This window comes from Paramormyrops kingsleyae, chromosome 22 (genome assembly GCF_048594095.1).
Source record: "Paramormyrops kingsleyae isolate MSU_618 chromosome 22, PKINGS_0.4, whole genome shotgun sequence".
NCBI lineage: Eukaryota > Metazoa > Chordata > Actinopteri > Osteoglossiformes > Mormyridae > Paramormyrops > Paramormyrops kingsleyae.
The window spans coordinates 16,568,129-16,593,152 of NC_132818.1; the positions used below are offsets into that span (position 1 = coordinate 16,568,129).

Below are 25,024 nucleotides of genomic sequence, written 5' to 3' on the forward strand. Positions count from 1 at the left end.
AGCTCAAAGTGGGCCCCCTGATATGTGCAATATGGCTTCCATTTTACATGGATTTTCTACACTCACATTCAGATAAGATTTCTTAGGACCTGTCATGATAGAAAACCAAATTCTGAGACTGTCTTTAGAGATCAGCACCTCTACATAGGGTAAGGATCGTGACACCTGTTATTCCATAACTAAGGAGCTGCTGGTGTCCTGCTGAATGACTCTCACCACAACAGGCATGGAGTTTGAAGCAGGATGGGCCAAACACAGTCGCCCCCCTCCCGCTCTCCCAGCCAGAACTCCCACGCTTGTGTTGCAGCGTTGGACTGGTTGAGTTCTGCTAAGATGGACATCTGTTTTTGTTTGTTTGTTTGTTTGTTTGTGCTGTCGTTCTGCATTCCGCCTCGCCGTGATGAATCTCCCCTGGGTTTTTTAAAATGCACAATGCACCCCCCCTCTGAGGATGCTGACAGACAGAGAGAGAAGCAGGAAGGAATAATTGGAACGATTCAGCCGTCTGTTGCCGAGAAACACTAAGCCCATTTTCGTTTACCTGTGCTGACGACCTCAGTTGCCGACTCTGTCTGTGGGTGTAATGAGCCCCCGGGGGGGTATCTTCACACTCCTGCAAACTCATAGTCTGCAGCTTCCCCCCATAAAAGTTTTAACGGCTCCGTCTCTCTCTATAACATATCAAAGTCTTTGCAGTTAACAGCGCAGAGATGTCCTTTAGCGGCACACGAACTTGTTGGTGTAAATGCCAAAATAGACATGTTGTTGGGTCTTTCATGAAGAGTTAGCCAGAATAGTTCCTATAATTATATATAGAAACATTTACTTCAGGCTTACGTTGGCTTAGAGAAGAAGGTGTTATTCTCAGCAGGGTTCAATTCGATTCAATTTATTTTTATAAGGCACCTTTCACCAACAGAGTGGTCGCTAAGCGCTTTGCATAGACGTGCTGTAATACATTCCTGCATCATATTTACAGAATAATTCAAAAACGGGGAAAAGGGGAAGTCAAAGAAATGAAGGAAAGGCAGAACACAAGAAGGGACAGGAACCAAAAGTTCTCAAGTAGGGAGAAAAAGGACCTCTGGTGGTTCAAGGTCAACTGTCTGGCCACCCGCCCCGGACATGCTAACATTGTAGCATTATAGCATGAGCAAGGATACATGGGTTATGGGCCATCAGGAGCCTGTCTTCTTTAGCTTGGTGTGTAAGTCCAGGTACATGCTAGACAGCGCACAAGATGAATGTAGGCTTCACACACAGACACACATACCCTGTGTGTATCTAGTCAGAGGCTTACACCAGGTATGGGGTGCTATATTACCCAGAATGCAACCTGGCACAGACTCGCAGAAGAGAATGAGAAGGGAGTGAATGAGCCGCAGTCAGAGTTCTCACCCATCAGCTGGCTGCAAAATGGTGTCAAACCAGGCAGGGCAGAGCCAGTTTCAAAGAAGCGGGAGCCGGTGAAGCAGAGCTCTCGTCATCGCCCCCTATTGGGCGTCCTGGAGCTCACGCTCTCGTCACCGCCCCCTTTAACATAAATAATACATTAATCACGCCGACAATGAACACAAATAAACGAGGAGAGGCTCACAAAGCGACCGGTCCCAAATTAGCAGTGCTGCGCTAGCAAATGCGAGTAGCGGGAAGATGGGGCCGAGTAGCAGGGCGATTTCTCTGTTTATCCGGGGAGACAGAGAGAGAGCGTGTCACCCTGTTCTGTACGAGGCAAGAGGGGAAGGTTAGTTTAAAAAGAGCCTGATAAATCAATTAGGGCACTGTGAGAAGAACCTCTGTTTAGACAATAATGTGTTAGGATTAGTACAAAGAAATAAAACAAATATTAGTGTATTTTTATACGCCAAAGATCTGTTGATGCATGACAGTAAAGTTACTGTACTTCTGTCACCCAGCTCATTCGCACACCCTAAATCACCTAGTATATGGCTTCTTATGAAGCGCTAATCATTGCAAAATGGTTTATTTTACGAGCGCTAGCTCAGTGATGTCATAACTCAATCCGTTATTGGAGCACTTATGTTACCGCAGAACGCTCAACACAACTGGAATTCCAGAGTAGCTGTTTAGGAATGCAAGTCTTGTTGATGCTGCCCACATAGACCACACTGTCCAAAGGCATGTGAAGCCACCCAGCTTTTTAATGTCCAGTTTAATAAGAAATGCGTGAGGCGTTATTATAAACTGACTGGTATCTGGGCGGAAAATCAAGCAATATGTAAAGACCACTGGGGCTCTACGACCTTGGGATTAATGGGTCTTTATGGATGAAGCTTTCCACCATAAAACTGTCCAATAGTGGATTTAAATCAACTGTGGCCAGAGGCTGCAGTGAAGCAAACGCTTAGCTGCACACGTCAACGCTAAGCATTAGGACGCGGTAGCCTGGCCTGGACAGACCTGGTCATAAATAACACCAGGCTTTGTGGCCTGTTTGGCTGGAGTGCAGCAAGGAACGACATGATCAGCGAGGCGAAATTCACGGCCACTGTGAGGCTCTGCTCTCGCAAGACCGACTGAGCTTGCCGACCCGTTTGGTGTGAGGCTGCTGTTTTCAGACGCTGCCATGCTACGGCGGCACGTGGAGAGTGACCCAGCCCAAGGAGGATTTTGGCACCAATTATTCTGCCAGCTTTTGGCCAGGCCTGGCATCTCAATCATGCCCAGAGAGATTGGCGGGCTCCCGATGGTGCCAAGGCTTCTGGGACACGTCTCCGGTTCATGGGAAATGGAAAGGAACGAGGTCGGCCGCCTCATAATTACCATCTCAATTCCTCATTTGCTTCATCGCAATTTGCTTCAGCGCTGTTGAAAACCCGTGTGATATGTCACTGTAGTGAGCTAAGGAAGAGCACTTACGAGCTTAATTAAACACTACCTCCTCGATTGTCTCCGATCTATATCTCAGACGTGTTTTACCAGGCTTCCTGCCCAGAATCTAATAATCATGATGTACAATTTAAATTAATGTCTTTGTTCTGCATTTCTAACATTCATAGTGATCCTATATTCTAGGGAAGAGATTCACCCATTAGTTAGAGAGGCCCTTTCATCTTTTATTACTGTGCAAAGCCTTCATTATGTCACACATAGAGACACATAGACACATAATCGAGTCGACCCTGCCGGGGAGCAGGCCCCGTGCGTGTAAAATTTTTTGGTCACCTTGGTGAGCAAAGCAAAATGATACGAGAAGCACGGGATACAAAGATGGCTGCGATGTGCCACGTGAGAGGCTGCCGTAAAACACGTTCGGCGTCCTGCAAACTGGTACCGTACGTCTGCTGCTTTCGCAGAACTCCCAGAAACTCCCAAAAAAAATCCCATTTAATTCCTTACGCCAACCACTTGATATATCGGAACCGTGATGGGGAATATCGTGATGAAGAGACTGTAATTGTAAAAGTCTGAGTTTTCAGACTTTTATTTTGAAAGTGGAACATGGGGGGCGCTGTAGAAGAAAAAACTGGGGATGTATGTCTCACGTTTTTAGTGGCTCTAGATGCAGTCGTGGTGGTATGACTTGGCTGTAGGTTCTAGCTGCAGGTTCTAGCTCTGGTGGACTTGTGGGTTTTCTCCTTCAGGTTCGCAGAACTTGTTTTGTCTGTTGTTTGGGTTTGCTGCCCATGATACAGAGATCTGCAACCCATCCCGAGTCAGAAGGGCCCCAACAATGTATCGGGTTTCAAGTCAGGGTCAGTGTGTCATGTTCAGTCTTATGCCCGGGTGGATTCAGGTTAGTTTTTTTCACGTGTGATTTTTTTGTGATGCTCTTTCTGTCTGCGGGATCTTCTGCTTTTTGTGCTTTCGATACGATGCCCAACATCCACCCCCCACCACTCACAGCCCTACAGCTTGAGAAAGAACAGACCCTTGGTCAGAACTCAGGAGCCAGGAATCAATGGAAGATGGATCAGCAGGGGATTGGAGATGTTCTCTTACTTCTTCCCTTCTGGGACTTAGGATATTGAAGCCAAGCAATGAAGTCATGGTTTGTGGTTCCTGTTTTATGAAGCACTACCTACAGCTCTGGAAAAAATTAAGAAACCGCTCTATATTTTTAAAAAATCTGCCTTTTTAAATCCTGGTTTAATCCTGGGCCTGCTGGCAGAAGGCTACACTGTGCGGCAGGCTGCTTCCAGGCTCAGTATCGACAGCAGCTCACAAGAACAAGGTGAAGCAGGAGACACTGGGAATGACCAGAAACTATAGCCAGGTAGAGGGCGGAAGCAACTTTCTAATGCCAGAGATGACTGTCAACTTATCCGGCAGTGCCTCATAATTTAGAAGATGACCTCAAGTGACCTTCAAAAAGAATGTGAAACATTAAGTGGTGTGAAGTGCATTGCTAGGTCAGTCCACAATAAGCTCATAATAAGAAGCAGGAGTGAAGACCCATAAAGCAAGGAAGAAGCCCTTCATTAATGAAGAAACAGGGAGGAGCCAGGCTGGAGTTTGTGAAACAATATATATTTCACACAGGCGCGCACCCATAAACTGAGGAATGAGTGAAATTTTGCTGTGGTCTCTTAATTTTTTCCAGAGCTGTTTTCCTGAAAGAGAGAGAGAGAGAGAGAGGGAGAGAGAGAGAGACACACACACACACACCACACACTCATAAATATTTATCAACCCAGATACCTATTTTAAATTATTTGTGACATTTTCTAAATAGAAAATACAAGGTCATACTACCATCTAACTACTGTATTTGGCCTGGTGATTGATTTGTTTTTTGTATCGACTGCAGTGGGTAAAATGAGTACTGACTGCAGAACACAGATGTAATTGGCAGAATATTTCCTCGAAACCCTGCCATTTTCCTCCTTTTATTTTGGCTGAACATTTACGTAATGCCATTTGCCTTTTTCTCCTGTTATAAAGTGTAAATGTATTACACCTGCACTTATTGTTTCCTGGCTCTGCGGTGCCACGAAGTATCTATCAACAGAAGAAAGGGCTAAAAACCTCTGTTTACTGTCACATTTTGACTTTTATTGCACCAGCTATCACTTTTATGTTGTTTATATGGCAATTTCTGCAATATGAATAATTTCAGTCGTCATTTACGAAGTACAGTGTCGTTTTTCTGTTATTTGCTTTCTTCGAATTCCAGCTGCAAAATTTAAAAATTCAAACACAATGGTTCATTAGTTTAGTTAAATGAGTGTATTCAGAAAAAACAAATAAGTATGTTTTTCTTACTAATATAAGCATTTATTTTTCCATTGCCTTGCTGGAAAAAAAATATGTTTTTGTTGTCTTTTTAAAATAATTCTGCACCATTCTTATTTGTTTGTCTTGTGAATAGAACATTTAACTACAGGAATGACTCATTTAATTTAAATTCTTAATATTCGCTGTTTATATATTCAACAAAACAACCCCCCCCCTTCCTGCTGCAAACATTCTCAGGTAGGGAGGGCGTTGCCTGGTCGGGCCGCCGCTCTTACTGCGCGTACGTCAGATGAAGGGTCACAACGACAATAAAACTGAACTACAAATGAATACCAGCTCAGATTCACATGCACCCCTCCTAACCCCAGAACATATGATCGGAGAAGCTTTTAATTATACTGTACAATGCTTTTTTTTACCAAATTCATTACATTTCGCTTATTTAGCAGATACTGAAATGCAGAATGACATACAATTAATAAAGCAAAGTCAGACAGCCCAGTTTCCCAACCCAGTCCTCGGGTTAGGGTTAGGGTTAAGGATAGGGTTTAGGGTTAGGGTTAGGGAAAACCCTAACCCTAGAGCAGTTGAGGGTTAAGTAAGGGCCTTGCTCAGGGACTCAAGGGTTAAACCACTCTGGTGACCCTGGGGTTTGAACCAACAACCTTCCAATCACAACCACAGTGTCCTAACCCTCTGAACCACCACCCCATCAGGAAGGTCTGCCCTATTGCTGCATTATTTTTTTAAATGTAATGCAGCACCCCCCCCCCCCCCCCCACACACACACACACACACACCTGTGAGGCATGTTCTGTTAGCAGGATCTGTGGCCAAAATGTTGCTCTATTCTATGCAAGCCAGTCAAATGACACCCCCACCCCCGACACCTGCCCCTGTCTTTCCATGAACCCGTATCCAGGTGCTGAAAAAAAATATTCGAATTTCAACATGGTGTCAGTAAACAGTATCAGAAACATAACAGAGGACTAGCAGAGTGGCCTGAAACAATAGTTTGAGGAGTGGGATGTGTTGGCGGGGGGCACTTTTCCAGAAATAAAACTGTAGAATACACCATGGAAAAGTAAACGAGGAAAAGTACCTCCGAACAAAAACCTCGCACAAGCACACTACAACAGAGAGCGGCGTTGTTATGGTAATTCTCTCGTTTAAGCAATTAAACACTCCCACATCAGGCATCTTTGGTGTGCAGCTTAACAAAAGGCTGCTTGATGCGACATCGAGAGACGAAAGCTGCCAACTTAAAGAGCCGTCCGCAGAAGTGCTGACGGTGACCATGGATTCTCCTCTGCAGCCTTCCCCACTACCCTACCACCCGGTCACAGAATATTCTCCAAACTGAGGTCCGACAGACATAACAGAGATAAAGCAGCATTAGGACGGCCAGCAACTAGTATAAGAGCAGTTTGTACCCCTATGTAATCTGGCAACTCAATTCAGAACAATAATACTCGTAAATACTTAATAAATGCATAGTATGCTATATTGGACTGATACTTTGCACATTGCTCTTCACTCAAGAGTATTTCCTATTTCAGCCTTTTCTTCTACATTTGTTTATTATATCTATACTTTATTCAGTGATATTTTCCGTTCCAGCAGTTTCTTCCTATTTATTCCATTGATATGTTCTTCTGCATGTTTACTTTGATTTTTTTGTGAGAGCCTTGGTTTTGTTTCATGATGTCTAATTCTGCTGCATTAATGCATAATTCTGCTACACTGTTATACTCCGGCCAAAGCACTGAGGTCGTCTCAACAGCTTCTGCTAAAAGTTCCTAAGACCAGGCTGAAGACCAGAGGCGACCGAGCCTTTGAGGTGGCAGCCCCTAGACTTCGGAATAACCTACCTTGGCATGTTAGATCTGCCTCTACTCAGGAAACTTTTACATCTTAAGACACATCTTTTCTCGATGGCATTTGATTTAGGATGAGTTGCCATAAAATGCTCTGAGTCTCTTGTTCTTCATTTTATGTTTCTTATTTGATGTCTTTTATTGTTCTTAATGATGTGAATCTGTACAGCACTTTGGTCAACCTTGGCTGTTTAAAAGTGCTTTATAAATAAACTTTGATTTGATTACTGACTGGATGGTGCAAGTAAGAATTTCTATGTACCGATGCACAAAAGGCAAATCCTGAATAATGAATGTCGATGCGGCCCGCCACTGCAATCGCGGGGTAGGAGAATGATCACAAGGCCACGACGCTTAAATAATACATGCGGAAATAATGCAGCCATGAAAGACGCAACAAATATTACATTCATTTAGCAGATGGGGGTTATCTAAAGCAACATACTAGGAAAAGCAGGGACAGATTGTCCCAGGATCGTTTGAGAGTTAAGGGGCTCAAGGGTCCAACAGTGACATCATTCCACCAACCACAAGATCTGATCCTTTGATTATAAATACAGCATAAAACCCTACTGAACCAACTTTCTTATTGGCCTTGGTCATGTGTACCTCTTACCTTCTTTTTCTATGGAAAAACAAATATTACAGCAAGCTAAAGAGCGGAAAAGAGAAGACAATCGATGTTTGTTAAGAAAAATGTGAAAATAGCTGAACGGCCCGATGTGCTATGTACGGTTAAAGTGCTCACAGCAATCAAACGTATTTAACGTGACTAAGGGGCGATTATGCAAAATTTGAGAATGACGGGGAAAGGAAAAATTTCTCGGAAAGAAAGAAAACCTTTTATTTTTGGCAGCAAAAGGAAAGTGTCGTCGTGACGATGGGCGCATTTTCTCCCTATTCATCCCCATACGTCCTGCACTTATTCCCTCTTTACCACCGTTAATGCCCCTATTAGGCGGACACGCTTCATTGGCGCATTTAAGAATTAAAAACCCTGGAAGAGCTGCGTTAAATGTGAATCTGAGTTTGCTCCAGGAGACCCTGGACAGGAGCAGGTCAAAAAACGTAATAAAAATCAATCAATTAGCAGTTTGCATTATTTAGTAAATGTTTATCTCATAATAAACCAGCACAAAAGATTAACAGGACAGGCAGTCTGACTCTGGGATTTGAACTAACAACCTTCCGATCACAGGCAGTGTCCCAACCTGCTGAGCTGCAAAACATCGCAATGGCAATAAAGCTTACAGCTGGTCAGTAGGAAACATAACCATTAATGGATCTTTGCCCTGAAGGTCATCACAGCCAATCGCAAAATCCTCACTGATGCTAGGATCCCAGCTCCAGGTTGCATCTCTCATACTCACAGCCAGCCACTTGTCATGTGTGAAAGGGGAGATTCATATTTACGCTGAAATCACGGTGGGGACAGGATGCAGAGCCCTGACACATGAATATGAGGGATAAATTGGCTGTGTTAATGAAAGGGGACAAATTTGCCGGAGGAAGCTTTATAACAAAAATAATAATAATAATAATAATAATAATAATAATAATAATAAACCTGTGTTATTTGTTTGCATGCATATAACCAAGCATTTTGTAAACTGTGTAGGGAGATGTCAGCCCTCACAATAGCAGCATAACTGATTTTCTGGGATTCAGGTCGGAATTGATTCTGCAGTCTTTCACATATCTATTTCTGTTCTAATTTAACACCAAAATAACGCGAGATCGGCATGTAGCAGGAAACATCGGTGGCCTGTACTACGAAGCGGGATTACTGGCTTATCGGGGTAACTTGTCGGATTTACGGTACCACAGTTTAAATGGACTTCATATTCGTTGACTTAAATTTTGCCCAGACTACCTTAAATCTGACAAGTTACCCCGATAAGCCAGTAACCCCGCTTCGTAGTACAGGGGGCTGGTCTCTGTCACTGTGTGTTTTTCTTGTTGTTATTGTTGTTATATTTGTATGTTAAAATCTATCACGTGCTTAAGGTAAAGTGGCACAGACCGCTAAACACACCTCACGTGATAAAGACATAAACCCATCTGCTTTTCTAGAACTTAACAGGAAACTGAAAAGATGCAAACTGGGGCCCGAAGTAGGATGGGATGTAGGAAGGCAGAAAAAAGCGACTGAGAAGGACGAGTGACTGACCTGGATTTAAATCCCCCAAATTGCACGTTGACACAGTAGCTAAGTGTGTCATGGACACAAGGTGTCGTTGAGGGTTTGGCAAGAAGATATTGAGAGCCTTCTGGGGAAGGAAGAGGTATGGGCTTCCAGGAGAAGAAGAAATAGCTTTTCCCAAGTTTCTGCTCATGGGCAGCGAGTACCAGCTCACTGCTCTGCTTCCAGATGTTTCCCAACGTCCTTCAACATCCCTGGCAATCTGAAATAGCATATCTTTGCTGGGCTTTGAGGTTAAAGGCGGTTCCAGGCAACACGAGAGTGACAAGAGAGAAAAAGTTTACGTTGCTCTGAGGGATGAGCAGGGAAGCAGGCTGAATCTTTCCCTCCCGAATCCCACACCATGAGTCATGCTCAATTGTTTAAATTCCTGCGAGTTTTGCTTGTGTTCTGGATGCCGGCGGAATATTTATCTCCCGAGAGAGGACCGAAAACCGGGGATCAGACCAGAAACCAGAGCCCATTACAAATTAGCCAGTTTATTAACGTAAGTGGGAGCAAACAGTCCATTTTCATAAATAATTCAAATAACATAAAAGCGCACTGATTAAAAAGGGTTTGTCATTGAAAGCAAGCATTTGAACAGACTAAATTTAGGAGGGAATTCGGTATCTGCTATTCCAATTAGAGTAATGCGTTTGACAAAATTATGAAACGCTAAGTAGTCTGTTTTTCTCAATTTTTCTACCCAAAAATTACAGGAAAAAAAATACTTTAATAAAGTGGACGCGCATTTGAATTAGGTATAAATGTTCCTTGCAGACCTAGAGAATGGAGAGGCAGAGAATATCACATGACTGGTGCCGACCAATAAAAACCCAGATCTTGTAGGTTGCTGGCCCTGGATGTGCAAGGAATCATGTTTCAGTGTCTGGAATCACCTTAGTGTTATTGAAGGGCAGGGCTAGACTGGGATTATAAATCAGCCCTGACCCTTGTGGTCTCCCATGCTAAGTTCTACCCAGAAATACATTGACCCACTGGGAGAATTCCCGGTATGCTAAATGACCAGTCCAGGGAACGGAGCTCGCAGGCTGACAGCATATGGGCCAACGTTCTCGACGTGGGTGGGCCAGCTGGCCAGTTTTGCCCGCGTTTGGACTATTCCCGGGACGGCCTGGCATTTCACCTTTGAACTGCGCCCCAGTGACTAATTACACCCAAGCTTCGGCATTATGGGCCTTGGTTTATCATTTGGTTCTCATCGCCCCCAAGCTCGCAGAGACCCAGAAGAGACCCAGAGACCGGACCCGGGATGAACCTGGTGCAGCAGTGTGGTGGGTCAAGAACTTATGATTCAGGTCCCTCTGGGTGACGCTTTTGTGGTACGGCCCAGTCAGCCACACAAACAGATGAAGTGCAAACCTGTGAGCTGTACAAATCACTCTGGATGAAGCCTTCTATGCAACGATAAAGATAATAATGCACTGGGGTGGGGGCGGGGGGGAGGGTGTGCACAGGGGCCTCTGGGAAGGGAAGATAACGGCAGCTTCAGCCGCTAAAGAGCCTTCGGTCCCTGACAGATGGGCTGTTCCGTCGCCACTCAAAGCGCGGATCCAGGCATTCAGACAGCCGTGCTGTGACGCAGTACAGTGATGGATTAGCGCTGTTAGCATTGTCCAGCAGCATTTTGTTAGAAGAAAGCTAATGATGAATTAGCATAGGAAAGGTTCAGCTTAGCAAAATGGAAAATCTTATAATGACTGATTGGGGAGAAAATAAAGGCTAAATAAGGTTAACGTTACCTAATTCTGTTGAGCACTGAATTATTTACAGGAAAAATACATAAACTATATTCAGTCTTTTTGGGTAGGAGTCTATCATGCCACATCTTGACTTGGCTATATTTGCCCGCTCTTCCTTGCAAAAGAGCTCCAGATCTGTCAGATCGCGAGGGCGTCTCCTGTGCACTGCCCCCTTCAGGTGGTTCCGCAGATTGTAAGTTGGATTTAGGTCTGGGCTCTGGCTGGGCCATTCCAAAGCTTTCATTTTCTTCTGGTGAAGCCATTTTGTTGATTTGGATGTATGCTTGGGGTCATCGTCAAGCTGAAAGGAGAAATTCCTCTTCATCTTCTGCTTTCTAGCAGACACCTGTAACTTCAGTAGTTCACAAAGGTTTAAAGAATTAATGACAAATATATTGACATAAAACATGCGTCACAATTCATTAATGGTGAATTAAGATGAGATCTGTATGTAACTATGACTGAGTTTGTGGTTAATTAACGCATAAGTAATAGCATAATACTGTATTATTTGCACCCTGTCAAGTCAAGACCTAAATTTCTCTCGGGATTAATAAATTATAATCAATAAATCAATCAATCAATCAATCAATCTATCTATCTATCTATCTATCTATCTATCATCTAAAGTGTTTAAGTCAAGTCTAGTCAGGCAGGTTTATTTGTCATTTTAGCCATATACACAGTATACAGTGGAAGGAAACATAGTTCCTCCAGGGTCAAGGTACACACAAAAAAAAATGAGTCAAGCAGTCCTATGTAAGATCACGAATGGATGACTGTAGCCCAGGTGAACATGATGTGGAAATCAAATGCTAACAATCAAAGCGGCACTTGCGAGCCCCAACGTGAGCGGGCAGCTAGACAGGCCACCCCAGTTTAAAGGGGCCTTTACAGGACCAGAGAGATGAGAAGCTGCAGGATGTGGTCACAAGGACAGGCCTTTATCGCTGACGTCCTCGTTTACCACAAACAGCAAGAGAAACACACGTGGCATGCAGAAAAGCATTCACTTCACCCAAGGAAATGGCCTTCATGGTTGTCATCTACATATACAATCAAAAAACAACCGCAGGCTTCATTGAAAGGCTGGCGGCTGTGGCCTTTGAAGCAGATCTTAAGCGTTGCAGCCTTGAAGGTCACAATGTTCACATAGCTGGGGGGAAAAAAATAAAAAATATTGAGCCAGGAAGTCCAGCGTCCAACAGCCTGGGCAGGTCGATGCTTTTGTCCTGTTGCAGTAGCACTTGAGTTCTTCATAAGAATAAAAACTGTGCTATGGCAAGTCGCCATGAAGTCTCAAGAAGATAGAATTTTGGAAATCAGCAGATTATGGGGGGGGGGGGACTGTGAAAGAACCGGTGTTCATGAAACACAAGAAGAATGGCTTGCAGTGTTTACAGTCGGACAGATTTCGTTTGTCAAAAGCAAGGGCAGAAAGCGAAAGAGAAGCCCCTAGATGGAAAGAGGAGAAACACTCACGCTGGCTACCTGCAGAAAGCTCATCAACAAGGCAGACTAGCGGAGATCAAGTAGCCAGAACGTGGTACGTCCAGTTTATAACCTGCATATCACTGAGAATCAAACACAGCCCCCCCTGCCAAGACTAAAATGGAGGTACTTTTCCACGATAAAAGGTACTACACTTCTAAGTTAAAATGTCCAGATGGGGTGACTGAAGAGGCAAATTGGTGCTTTCAAATTTTATTATCAATGAAACATAAAATATGCACTTAAAAGAGAGGTAACTAGAAGCCATGTTTGTACATGTGGTCATTTTTTGTTTAAAATATGTCTGGATTTGTTTAGAGTTTGATTTTTATACTTGACCTGTTTCCAGAAAGCCACCAGAAGATATTTTTCAATGCCTTGTAACCTTACTCTGATTTTTTTGTACAAATGCACCAAAAATTTAAGAACAAATTGACAGATTTATTGAACACAAAAGAACCATTTCTGATGCCTGTTACATCATTGCTTTTTTCCCCAACAAATGCATGTTAGACATAAACATTTCCAGGATACACACAGACATTAAGGTTTAGTGACAATAATTTTGCTCCTCACACGCGCCAATGGTGAGAATTGTTCTGTTATTATGAGAAATTAAAAAAATAATAATTAGAACCAGACGTCACATAGAAGAAGTACATGATGACTAAAGAGTATTGTACATTTCACTGAAAGCCTTATAGCTTAACATCTAAATGTGACAGAGTAAACACTAATGTACCACACACTCTCTCTCACACACACACACACACACACTGAAAAGAGTGCGAAATATCACGCTTGAACGTTCGCCAGTCCATTTGTTCAACCTGCGGCTTTATTATTTTTTTTTATCATCTTCAATACAATCTTTTATCATCAAATAATACCCATAGAAAAACAACACAAACGAACATGTTTATTTACATACAGGAGGTAAAGCCCCAGGAGAAGAAAGACCACAACTATATAGATGCTCGATGGACATGTTTGTACCTTCAGACATTCTTAAGCTCGTCCAGAGGGGAGGGTGCGGCTGCTTGTAGCTTTCAGCAGTGCTGGGGGGCTGGCAGCCAACAGAACAACAGTATGACTCACCGGTGTGTGTAGAACAGACTGTCACTGGATGCTAGATCGCACTGATTAGGTCCCTCTAAAGCAGATGCAAGAACTGCTGGTCCACTGAAGTCGGCAAGGTTTACTGGTTTACATCTGAACTCTTAATCGCTTTGAAACTGCTACTAAAGTCGGGTGTAAATTCATGCCAGCGGAAAAGGAAACTCCTGCAGAAGCTTCGCCGATTTTATGTCCCCCGTCCTTGAACAGTGTTTGAAACTAAAATCTTTGACTAACAGTGAAACCACACACAGGACTATTCTAGCTCTGAAGATTCAATGGCCTTCTGTTGCCATGGCGAACGGCCGCCATGACTTGATATAAAAGCGATCATTATGCCCGCTAATGGGTGAACTATCCATCCATAATACACAAACGCATTTGCATGAAAGTGAAGCATACTTTCTCCTCTGACCAGTTCTTGCGTCTTGATGGCCCTTGATGAAGATCTAAAGCAGGGCTTCAGAAATAAGGCGCTGGGCACTTGCTTTGTGTACAGTCTGTGTTCCAGCAAAGATCTCAAGGAATTAGACTCCTTCGCGCTCTAGCTGGACTTCTGAGTAGTCTTCGTGCTTTTGATGTCTATCTAATGAGGCTAATGATGGACGACTGAGGGAAGGATTATTTATACTCCATCTAAATGCCCGGCCATTAATATCACTCAATCCTCACCATTCTCACACCTCCCCTTACAGTGCCCCCCTTCATGTCCCATAAGGAGATTCCCTACCTGCCCATCATTGGCTGACATGACCCCCCCCCCCCCCCCCAAGCACCTCAAGCCAATGACATATGACAAAGCTGCCACAAAAAACACAAACTTTAAACTCTAAAACTCTCGAGTATAAAAATGTATGGCAACATTAACAATCCTCCTTGCTTCACTTGTGCTTTGTTTTTGTATCAACTCACTCGTATCAAAGTTTCACAGAATTCTAGCTTGTTCTGTTTTATTTATAGGGCACAGATGAGTCAAATGAAGTTAGAGATCGTTGATATATTTCTGGGTATTGGTTGTAGGCATTCATAGATAAGGCATGTCAATTAATATTCTGTGGTAACTCGGTCCTACATTAATTAAGAGGCTTCATTAAGAACAGCATAGAGGTGAGGGTTTCCCAGAACTAGAGAAAGTGATGCTGATCTTAGGGAATGAGTGCTGGGATTCATCCCAGAGTACTTGCATTTACCTGTCCAGGGCCTGAGAGCAGGTGTTCAGCAGGTCTGAGGCAGAGACAGAGATATCTGTCCTTGACTATTCTTGGTTGAACATGTACTAAGAGGTACTGAAAGCGAGGCAGAGTCTGTAAGTATTATTACCAGCGGTCAGCTGCCGTATAGTTGGTCATAGATCACTGGGTCCAGTTAAGTGATGTGTGAAGACTTAAGGTATATACTGTATATAAGCATTCTGTGCAGAGTGTGTGTGCTTGTCCCTGTCTATTAGTTGCATCCTCAATATAAATTAATTCATTTTTCAGATAGAAGCGGAGAGTCCTCATAAAGATATGAATATGTGTACTCTGTGTGTGTGTGTGTGTGTGTGTGTTTCATATCACATGATTACCACATGACTCTAGGACAGTGACTTTTTGACTCGTAACATCCTGTGCTCAATTATGCAAGTTCATATCTAAACACTTCTCCTGCTCCTTCTCCTACAAGACTAACAAAGACTAACACAGCGTTAAAAAGTCATATATCTTTCTGTCTTTGTTGACTGGAATGCACAGTTGTGCAGTAGATGTTCCTGCTGTATTGAAAGTGGGAACTTACAGCCAATCCCACCCTCACAGCTTATCACATGACCTCCACACTACAGAACTTCCTTCCCATTTCCACCTTGAGAGGTTTATTCCTGTCCTCGGATGGATGCAACACAATGGACCTTGATATTATATTAAGAATGTAAGAATGTAAGATATGCAAGAAGGATTTCCTATGTTCATAAGGCTTGCTTGTAGGACACTGAATAAACTTTAAGGCAGACATTCACAGGGATTCTGCATGTACTGTATGTATCAATGTGTGAATTTAAGTGTGTGAGAGCTTATGTAGGTATACATGTACCCAGAGAGATAATGTCCCTGCAGAACATAAGGATACCACTCTCCTGTTTTAACGAGATTTTCTACTCTCACTGCTTTTCACATTGTTTGGGGCCTCCCACACAACATCTATACTTACATAATACAACAACTACTATACATAATAACACCACTACCATTACAACAACAGCAAAAAAATGCCATATCACATTTGCACTTTTCTGTACAAATGACAACCAATGTCCATACCTCTGAAAGGTATGACATTGAAGACTTCAATTGTATGTAATGTCTTTTTCACCTGTCTCTGTCCCTGCCATCCAACTGTATAAGCTGAAATTTCTAGAATCCTGTCATAGAATCCTTGGACAGAGTTCCACTCCAGAACGCACCTATAATATACACAAGCACAACATTCCACAAACATCCCCAGAAATTGTTTCACTGTTTCAGAACTACAGGGTCAGGGATGGACCCTTTCCACGGCTGCTGTGATTCCCCTTAATATCACACATACAGAAAATATAAGATCAGGAATCATCGTTTATGGATGAATTTTGAGACTGTACATCTTATTCAGACTTTAACATTTGTGCATGTACATGATACGTGTGTGTTGGTGTGGATGTGAGAGAGACAGAGAGTCTTAAGAGCCAAGTACCTTTGTGGCCAGCAAATAGACAAATAACTATTGAAAAGGCTAAACCCAAGACCCTGTTCATTACCTTGAGGTTTCTAGGTTTCTGTAACTCGCGTTACACTAATTTAACATTTTCAGTTTCTTGCTTTTAGGCGAATGTTCTAGGTGCGCATTTTAGGCACACTTTTAAGATCTTAGAACAAGACGCTATTTCATAAAAGCACATAAATAAACCCACTAGGCAATCTCCGAATTCCCGGCATCCGGTTGAGACTCAGCAATAGTTCTGTGTGTCTTTCGGGCCATGCAATGTCCAGCAACCCCTGCTGGGCTGGGCCCAGCATCTCCATGTTCCAACTCTGCTCACCAGAGATACATCTCTGTCCATAAGCCGTCTTGAAGGGTACTGGAACAAAAACGGGTGGAGGGACAGGCTCCCCAGCTCAAAAATTGCTCTCCACGCTGTTGTGGTGGGGCACATAACACTGTACCCTGTCTTCCAGGTTGATGCTCTCTATCAGTGTACTATGACTGCTGCCATCTTGTGACGAGAGAGGGAATGGCAGGCACGTCGGGGTCTTGCCCATGCCGTTCGGATGGCTGCCCACCAACTGTCGATCCTCCTCCTGGTCGCTGGGGGGGTTACTCGGGTCAGGCGGCTTGGGGGGGCATGGTGGGTGGCCCACAATGGTGCCCTTCATATGGGGCAGCTGACTGTGAGTATGGCGGTACTCTTCCTCGATGTTCTTCCCCAACTTCCATCGCTTCCACTTCTTCATCATCTCGGATTGTACCTGGGGGGAAAACGCAGGAGGAAGGGCCAATGTTACAGGAGTCCGGACGACACTAGGAACAAACCAGAAAAGGCTAAAAAAGGGCTCCAAAACTCACCTCTTTGTTGACAAAGCAGTACAAGATAGCCACTAGTAGACCCTGAGGAAATGCCAACAAAACAAGGGGTAATTTTGTACACAACCTGATCCTATACTTTGAAATGAACCAGGAATATCTAACAGACAATCTGGTTCACAGGGTATCCTACAACTCATCCTTGGAGAAGAAATATACTTTGTTCTTTGAAGAAACAAGAGACCTGCGACTTTCAGTCCATCATGCACCTATTGCTCCACACTGTCTAGTACCTGAATGGTTAAAACAAGCTCTCACATTGTTTATTCATCACATTTCACTGGAAAAGTGTGGATGGACATACAATAGATGTAGCTGGACAGATGTCCAGTTGATCTCAAACTTGTCGCAAACCAAGCATTATGTCTGACAATCAGTCACTCTCTGATAGATATTAGTTGTACATAAATGAATTCCTGAGCCGGGCTAAATGGTAGCATGCTATTAGAGGTATGAAACTGCATACGATAGGCCGGGTGAGCTGATTGATGGCCAGAGTTCTCAGTTTCATTGAAAAACAAGAACCCCATTAAGTTCACTGATATCATGCACTGGATTTTCTATATAGATGACTTGGTAGATCGATCGATATCATGACAGCCGATCATTTTAACTACACAATGGCACATGGGAACAATGCCCAGGAATTGTGCAACCACACCATAGTTTTGGCCTTATTTGTTGGAGCGACACCTTATTTTATGACCTTCTTCTGTATGAAACCCTTTTAAGTGAAGTACCCTTCATATATTTGGGTTCCCATTAGACTGGCTGCTGACCAAGCCTCTTCTCCTTTGGGAACTATTTTGATTTTGTCAGTTCACCAGATTCTTCCACCCAATTATTCTCTACTCTTCATACTTGGCAAGATTTACAACTTACGCAGACAGGCCAACGACGTAAACACAGGATGAAGAGGAAGAAATGCTGCTATCTGTCCCGACAGAGCCCCCGCCGCTTATATAAATGTGTACAGGAGCCCGTGGGGCTTTTAAGCCCAAAATGTGAGGCATACCTGGTTTGAGACCAATCAAGCTAATTCAGCCAAGAATCACAGCTGACACAGTACAGCTGTGTCAAACGAAAACACATCGGCGTCGAGGCATTAAAGTGCCAAGTCCAACAATTTGTGGCCGGCAAATGTTCTTATCTACGTGCAAAATAAACTCTTCATACATCTACTGCAGTAATAAGCCAGAAACAGTTCATAGGGTGGTTTTACGCACACAAACCGACAACTGATCACGTGCCAGAGTTCTGGAAACCTCCAGAAGGTACAGCATAAGTATTCTATACTGTTATGTAACTATAATGCATATATTGGTTTTGCCATTGGACTTTCACTTATTAAGTAATAATGGAATCAAATATGTGCCAGGGTTCTAGATAATCCAGGAAGGTACAATCAAACAATTCTACATTGTCATGTAACTATAATGCACATACTAATTTTGCCACTGAATTTTGACATATGATATAGTACTAGAATATCGGTGTGTCACTATGCCATATGTATGTGTGACCATGTGAGCCTGACACTCTTCATAACTTGCGGGAACATCGGCTGACCTGGAAGGAGTCGAAAAACAGGTCGTAGAACAGTTTGGCGAGACGCAATGGGCCATTTGTAACCTGCTCCTCCATGACAAAGGCGGACAGGATCCAATGGATCCCTAACAAAGGGATAAGGGTGAGAGTGGACTTGGCGAGACTGTGGACAAAGAGAGAGAGATGGAGGATATGAAGAGGGAGAACAAGACACAGTGTTGAGAGAAGGAGACAATAAAGGAGATGAAGGAAGAGGAAAAAGACAGTTAAGGAGGTATGGAGTAAAACAAGCATCATAAACCTGAATGATTGTTATAGCTCGAGGAAAACTTAATTACACCAATAAAATATATTAAAATTAAGAACCCAAGAGGATGTTCCAGAAGCCAAAGGTGTAACTCATAAGTACTTTACTTGAGGAGACATATGTTGTAGTACATGCTTACTTAAGGCATACTGATCCCATGCTTGTACATCATTAATCAATCATGACAGTTCATGTATTAATACAGTAGTTAACTAATTAGTTAATAATAGTAAGACCATTTGAGGGGGCAAAAATTACTCATTTACTACTCAAAAACAAATCATGAACTGATATAGGTTTCCCAATAAAATACATGAACTGTCATGACCGATTAATGAACATGGGATCAGTACTTAACAAACACTTAGTTACTGGTTAATTAATGCATTAAGTAAGTGTGCACTACTACATCGTGTCCCCACGAGTAAAGTGTTACCGCACCAGCACTCACCGGAACTTGTAGTCCGTATATCGCATCTGGTGCGCTCTCAATTTGGACATCAGGATCTTGATAATCTGGACGAAGATGAAGAAGTTGATCTGAATCGGAGAGAGCAGATACAGTATAAATGAAGACAGTCATGATCAGGAAACCACAGAAGTGCAAGCAACGCTGTTTGACGTAGATACTGGGTGAGAAGAGGGTAGCTGAAGACCAGAAACAAGACATCTATTTCATCCAATACAACTTTCTTTCATCTACAAACCTGTCTCTAGATATCCTGCTTTTCATAGTTTTATAGTCTAGTGAGAGCAGCAACCTGTCTGTATGCCCACTTTGCAAGGCGCTATACAGATTTGGGCAGAAATAAAACCAAAACAGAGTCTAAATCAGCTGTCATCATCCCCAGGTTCTGTAGATGTAATTTCATAAGTCCTGGTAGATCGGCTGGGCAGGTTTTGTTAAAACTTAATGGTCATGATATTTCATTGTAATACTCATAAAATAAAATAAAAAATCGAAACACATCTCCTTTTGACTGATATCATCAGTTGAACCATGATCATGTGACCAAACATTGCAGTCTATCGCAGTTCAGCTTTTGGATGGGAAATCATTTAGCAGCAGAGTTTAGCTACTGCGCCGCAAAATGCTTCTGAGGTGTCAAGGGATTGACCCACCGATGACTGGAGAAAGACAACAGCAGGTCGACAGCAGGTCGTGCCCAAACCAGCGTGTTTACTCATGTGCGTGACCATTAGCCATTTTGTTTATCTCTTTGCTTGTTGCTGGAATTTGGTTTGTGCTTATAGACAAAAACGTCAAGCTTGCTCACGTCGCGTGTCTGTCCTTAGCTTCCTTCAGCTCCTTCGTTTCCACATCCGCTACAGACCACAGTTTGCATTTAGATGACTCAAATGCTGGGGGGGGGTGTTTGTCTGCTGCACATTCCCGGCTACCACCTCATGGGTCCGACACCAGCAGTTCTTCAGCAGGCAGATAAGTTAGACTGAACTTCTAAAAGCTACTGATAGAATAGATGCACTTTATTCATTCTCGTGGGGAAATTCCTCAGTTTTCACTTTGTTCTCTGCGAAGCAAAACATGGGTGAGGAAAAAGTTTGGGTACAGGTCTTGCTCCAGACGTAGGTGCAGATCCCTAAACCACTGAGCTGCACATCACCTTCAAGACCACCCATCAAGACACCAGCCAAAGCATTGGGGCATTTTAAAACCCATCACTAGTTAAGATACATGGACTTATTTAAATTTATAAGCAATGCCAGTCAAGATACAGATTCCTCAAAAGGCTGTAGCTTGGGTCTGGTTCACCATACATGCTGCAAGCCAAGGCATCTTTAAGACTTAAGTCGATTAAGATATAATGTAAGTTACCTTGCCAAGATTCCTTCCAGACTTATCTAGGTCTACTTACACCTGTCAAAATACCAAGTTCATACGGGCTACTTGATGGAACGATGCCAGCAACTTCCCTCAACTGAGAGACTAGTCAGGTAAGAGAGAATAAAACATGCAATCAACCTTCAGATTCAGCTACAGAGTAGGTGAGTCACTCTCTGTATAAAACAATAATGAAATAATAGACGTATTTATCCATAGCTATTCATGTGTGGCCACAACAGGCATCATTCAACAGAAAATGAAACTGAGTTTGTTGTCCTGTGAGGGAACAATGACCTTCTCATATATTTAATTCAGAAGGTCAAAGTGCCACCTTCGAAGGGAGATTGGTCACCGAGGCAACGGTGATGTAGTGTTACATAACGGAGCTGTCCGAGTGTGGTGAAATTTACTGCGGGGACTTGCACCCCAAAGAACATCCTGGATGCAGGAGCCGACAGAGGTCCACCCTGTCTGGATGTACCAGCGAACAGCCTGATTCAGAACAAACCAGGGTGGGGAGCAGGAAACAAACGCAATTCAGCACAGTGGACTCCATGGAAATAAAGAACGCAAACACGGGAATTCCTACGTGATGCGATAAACACTGCTACAGACGCTTATCGGAAAAAATGTGGAGAGGACATGGCGAGGGCCCAGCTTCTAGCCTTCGATTACCAGGAACAATCCCTTCCTCTAAGAATCAGCTTACTCTGCCTTCGAAAAACACCAAATGTGTACGAGTGACTTAAAACCAGAGGTGGAAAGTTCAGGTCCAGGAAGTACAAATCCAGACCAAGATTTTGTTTCAACCAACCAGTTGAATATAAAAAAAGTCTCAGTCACAGAGTACTCAACTGGTTGGTTGAAGCAAAATCTTGGTCTGGATTTGTACTTCCTGGACCTGAACTTTCCACCTCTGCTTAAAACTCTGAGAGCCAAAAGCCAGGTTCAAATCCTGTATTAAATAACTACAGAACATTACAAATATCAGACATATTAATTCCTGTTGCCAGATACGTTACAGCCATATAGACGACTGAGAAGAAGAGTTTCAGTGTCCAGTCCAATTAGTCAGGACAGGAGCTATGAGCAGAGCTGAAAACTGCAGAAAATAAGAATATATAAATAACTGCTGCACCAAGCCAGATAAGCAATGAAGGAAGAGTATCAAAGGGACAATGACTGTGATTTTAGTAGCAAGGATAACAGTCTCCGGATAATGTCTGTAAGATACTTGGGACTGACAGAATAGGGAAAGCGAAATAAGTGGAATTATTTATGTTTAATTTTTATTTTGCTGTTTTATGGTGAGGGTTTGTTGGTTCAATGCCCCTTTTGGTACTGCGTTCGAGGAGTCTGTGCATTCTCACTGTGTCCTTGTTAGATTATGGTGAGGGATGTTGGTTCAATGCCCCCTCTGGGACTGCGTTTGTGGAATCTGTGCATTCTCTCTGTGTCCTTGTTCGGTTCCTCTCTGAATGAAGTCTAAAAATTGCCTTATGATGTATAAGCAATTATGTAAAATGCTTCGGATTCATTTATTTCTTCTTTATCCTTCAGTTATGTGAAAAAGTATAATTTTCTAATTATCTGATAATAATTCTTAGTGTAAAGACTGCATAATTGTATTATATTAATAATTTAATTTAAATTTCTCAGAACTTCTCCTTCTGGAAATCATGGCAGTAATGAGCATATGGGGGGGGGGGGGGGGTGCCAAGCTATTTAAAGTGCCCCCTTTTAAAGGTACAGAGCGTCCCTTTTTTATTCTTTACCTGTGGGGGGCACCACATGGCCATTATTGCCTTTGAGCACTGGCAATGCTCTACTAATGGGTCTTAAATTAAAATTGAAAATTGTTAGCTTTTTAGATGGATGATGGATGGATGGACAGATGGACGGATGGGTGGACTGATGGACGGATGGATGATGGATGGACAGATGAATGGATGAGTGGATGGATGGACAGGCCCATGTGCTGCAGGATGTCGGCACTCACCACGATAGCGAGCAGTATTGGGGAGCGTATGATCCACCAGTAGGCCATGCTGTCGTTCCTCTGCCAGCACCTGGCGATGACACAGTCCCCATTACAACCCACAGCTATAATCCACTCATTCGCTACTGAGCACGCAGCCAATCACGCCTCCCCAGGCCCTGACCGATCGCCGCATGAGCTGCAAATCGCTACATGCGGTTTGCTAAATGAATGATTCTTTTGTAATGAAGGAATGCATCTAGGGGGAGCTAAAGAGATTGATTTAAGGGGCAGGGGTTGGGGGAGAAATCAGGAGCCGTGGGGACCAAGACAATAAGAAAAGCTCTTTTACCACCATACAGGGGCAATTTCAGGGTCCCCACCAGCACGTAAATTAACACTTAAATTCACAATGAAACTGAGTTCAACTGCGAAGGCTATTAAGAAACCAACAGTGAAGCAAATTGCTAAGAGATCTAAGCTAAATGCTACTTTCCAAAGATTTACTCTACACACACACACATGTTCACATTCATGTCTTTGTGGGGACTGTCTATTCATTTCTATGGGCATAACCATAATCCCAACAATGGCAACCCTAAACCCTACCCAGCTGTAACCTTAATCATAAATAACCAAACAAAATACAAGACTTTTGGCATTTTTAGTTTTTTGATTGCATTCACATATTTCTAGAAAATTGAGTTTCCCCTTGCGGGGGGCTGAAAAAAAATGGTCCCCACAATGTCAAAATAACAGGTGACATAATATAATAACAATGACACTTGTATTGATCTTCATGGGGAAATTGTCTTTTTGGCCAGCATGTCTTGCTCTCCATTACACACATGGAGGTGAATGTGAGCTTGTCAGTGAAGGGAAGCCACCTATAGGGGCATCCATGGAGCTGGGGGGTTAAGGCATGACTAACCTGGTCGGGGCTTGAACCAGCAACCTTCCGATCACAGCTAGCCTGCTGAGCCACACGCTGCCCCAAATGTATATATAACCATATACATAACCCCTCCATGAACACACAAACACATACATATAACGGTTTGATAAGGACACAACTGTAATATCTTAAAACAGACTTCTTACTTTTGCCAAAATCATTTATATACATGTAGTACTTGAATGTTTAGTGGACCGGCAACCAGAACAGATGGCAGTCGTGCTTGAGTGGGAGTGCTGAAATGTGTGTGAAACCCTGTGTGCAACAATACATCAGCATCCACAGCGTGTGTCACAGCACAGCTACGCTAATGCTGCAGCATTATAGCGTGGCAGCGCAGTATCTGTGGTGTAATTTCAGAAATGTCCAGCAGGTGGTGTGGTGGCAAAGGACATGGATCTAACTGCAGTCCTTTTCAGCTGGATTGCTTCAGTAAATATTTGCCAAGTCAAATGGGAAAAAATTAAAGCTGCATTGAATAAAGGCATCAGCTCAATTGAAAATTCCCAGTATTCAAGATGAAGAGGCTTTTTCGTATTTATCTTGCTTTGCCACAATGATTTGTCTTTGATGAGTAAAAGGCCAAAAAATGGAGGCTGCTCATTTTGCGAGCCACAGGCGCTCCCCAGTGTTCAGGGGCAATTATAGGATTTTTTGAAAGAGGCAAGCCATATCATTAGCCAATCACATGTTTTGAATCAATGAGTGACGGGGGAGGGGGCACTCCGGGGCCAATCAGCTTTCAGCTTGGGCGTATGCCGCAGAGGCCACGCCCCTGTATATGTCCCAGCCAATGTGTGGGACACTTGCCAAATGCACTGTACGTCTGTGGAGGTAGAGCATCCGCAAGACAGTAACATGCAGCTTGTGCAGGCAGCAGAACGAGACCCAGAAGCAAACATCTACAGTCACCACTCACTCCTCATTCTCATACAGGTACTTCGCCAAAGCCCAGGGCAGTATGAAGATCAGCGGCGCACCTGCGTGGGACACGGGACACAGGGGACCAGGTTAGAGATTGCCCACCATCTCCATTCCCTCCACCTTCTCCAGCACTACAGCCTCCTGTCCTTCCCTCCCCAAAATGAAATGATGAAGCTTTATTTGTCATATGCACATGTACGATTACAGGGACATTGGAATGCTTATTATTTGCATTTCC

General features: G+C 43.3%; 1 protein-coding gene across 3 annotated transcripts in view; it reads right to left on the reverse strand.

Moving 5' to 3' along the window:
• Window positions 1-15,460: 15,460 nt before the first annotated feature.
• Window positions 15,461-25,024, reverse strand: part of gcgra (glucagon receptor a) — a 42,194-nt gene continuing 32,630 nt past the window's right edge. For 2 of the 3 annotated variants that reach the window (XM_023822167.2, XM_023822165.2), the window contains exons 9-14: window positions 24,782-24,842; window positions 22,929-22,998; window positions 19,535-19,623; window positions 18,798-18,939; window positions 17,211-17,252; window positions 15,461-17,113 (exon numbers count right to left, since the gene is read on the reverse strand). In XM_023822167.2, coding sequence (XP_023677935.2) covers window positions 16,763-17,113; window positions 17,211-17,252; window positions 18,798-18,939; window positions 19,535-19,623; window positions 22,929-22,998; window positions 24,782-24,842 — 755 coding nt within the window. In that variant the 3' untranslated portion in view covers window positions 15,461-16,762. The remainder of the gene's footprint in view (window positions 17,114-17,210; window positions 17,253-18,797; window positions 18,940-19,534; window positions 19,624-22,928; window positions 22,999-24,781; window positions 24,843-25,024) is intronic. The other variant, XM_023822168.2, reaches the window with a different exon arrangement.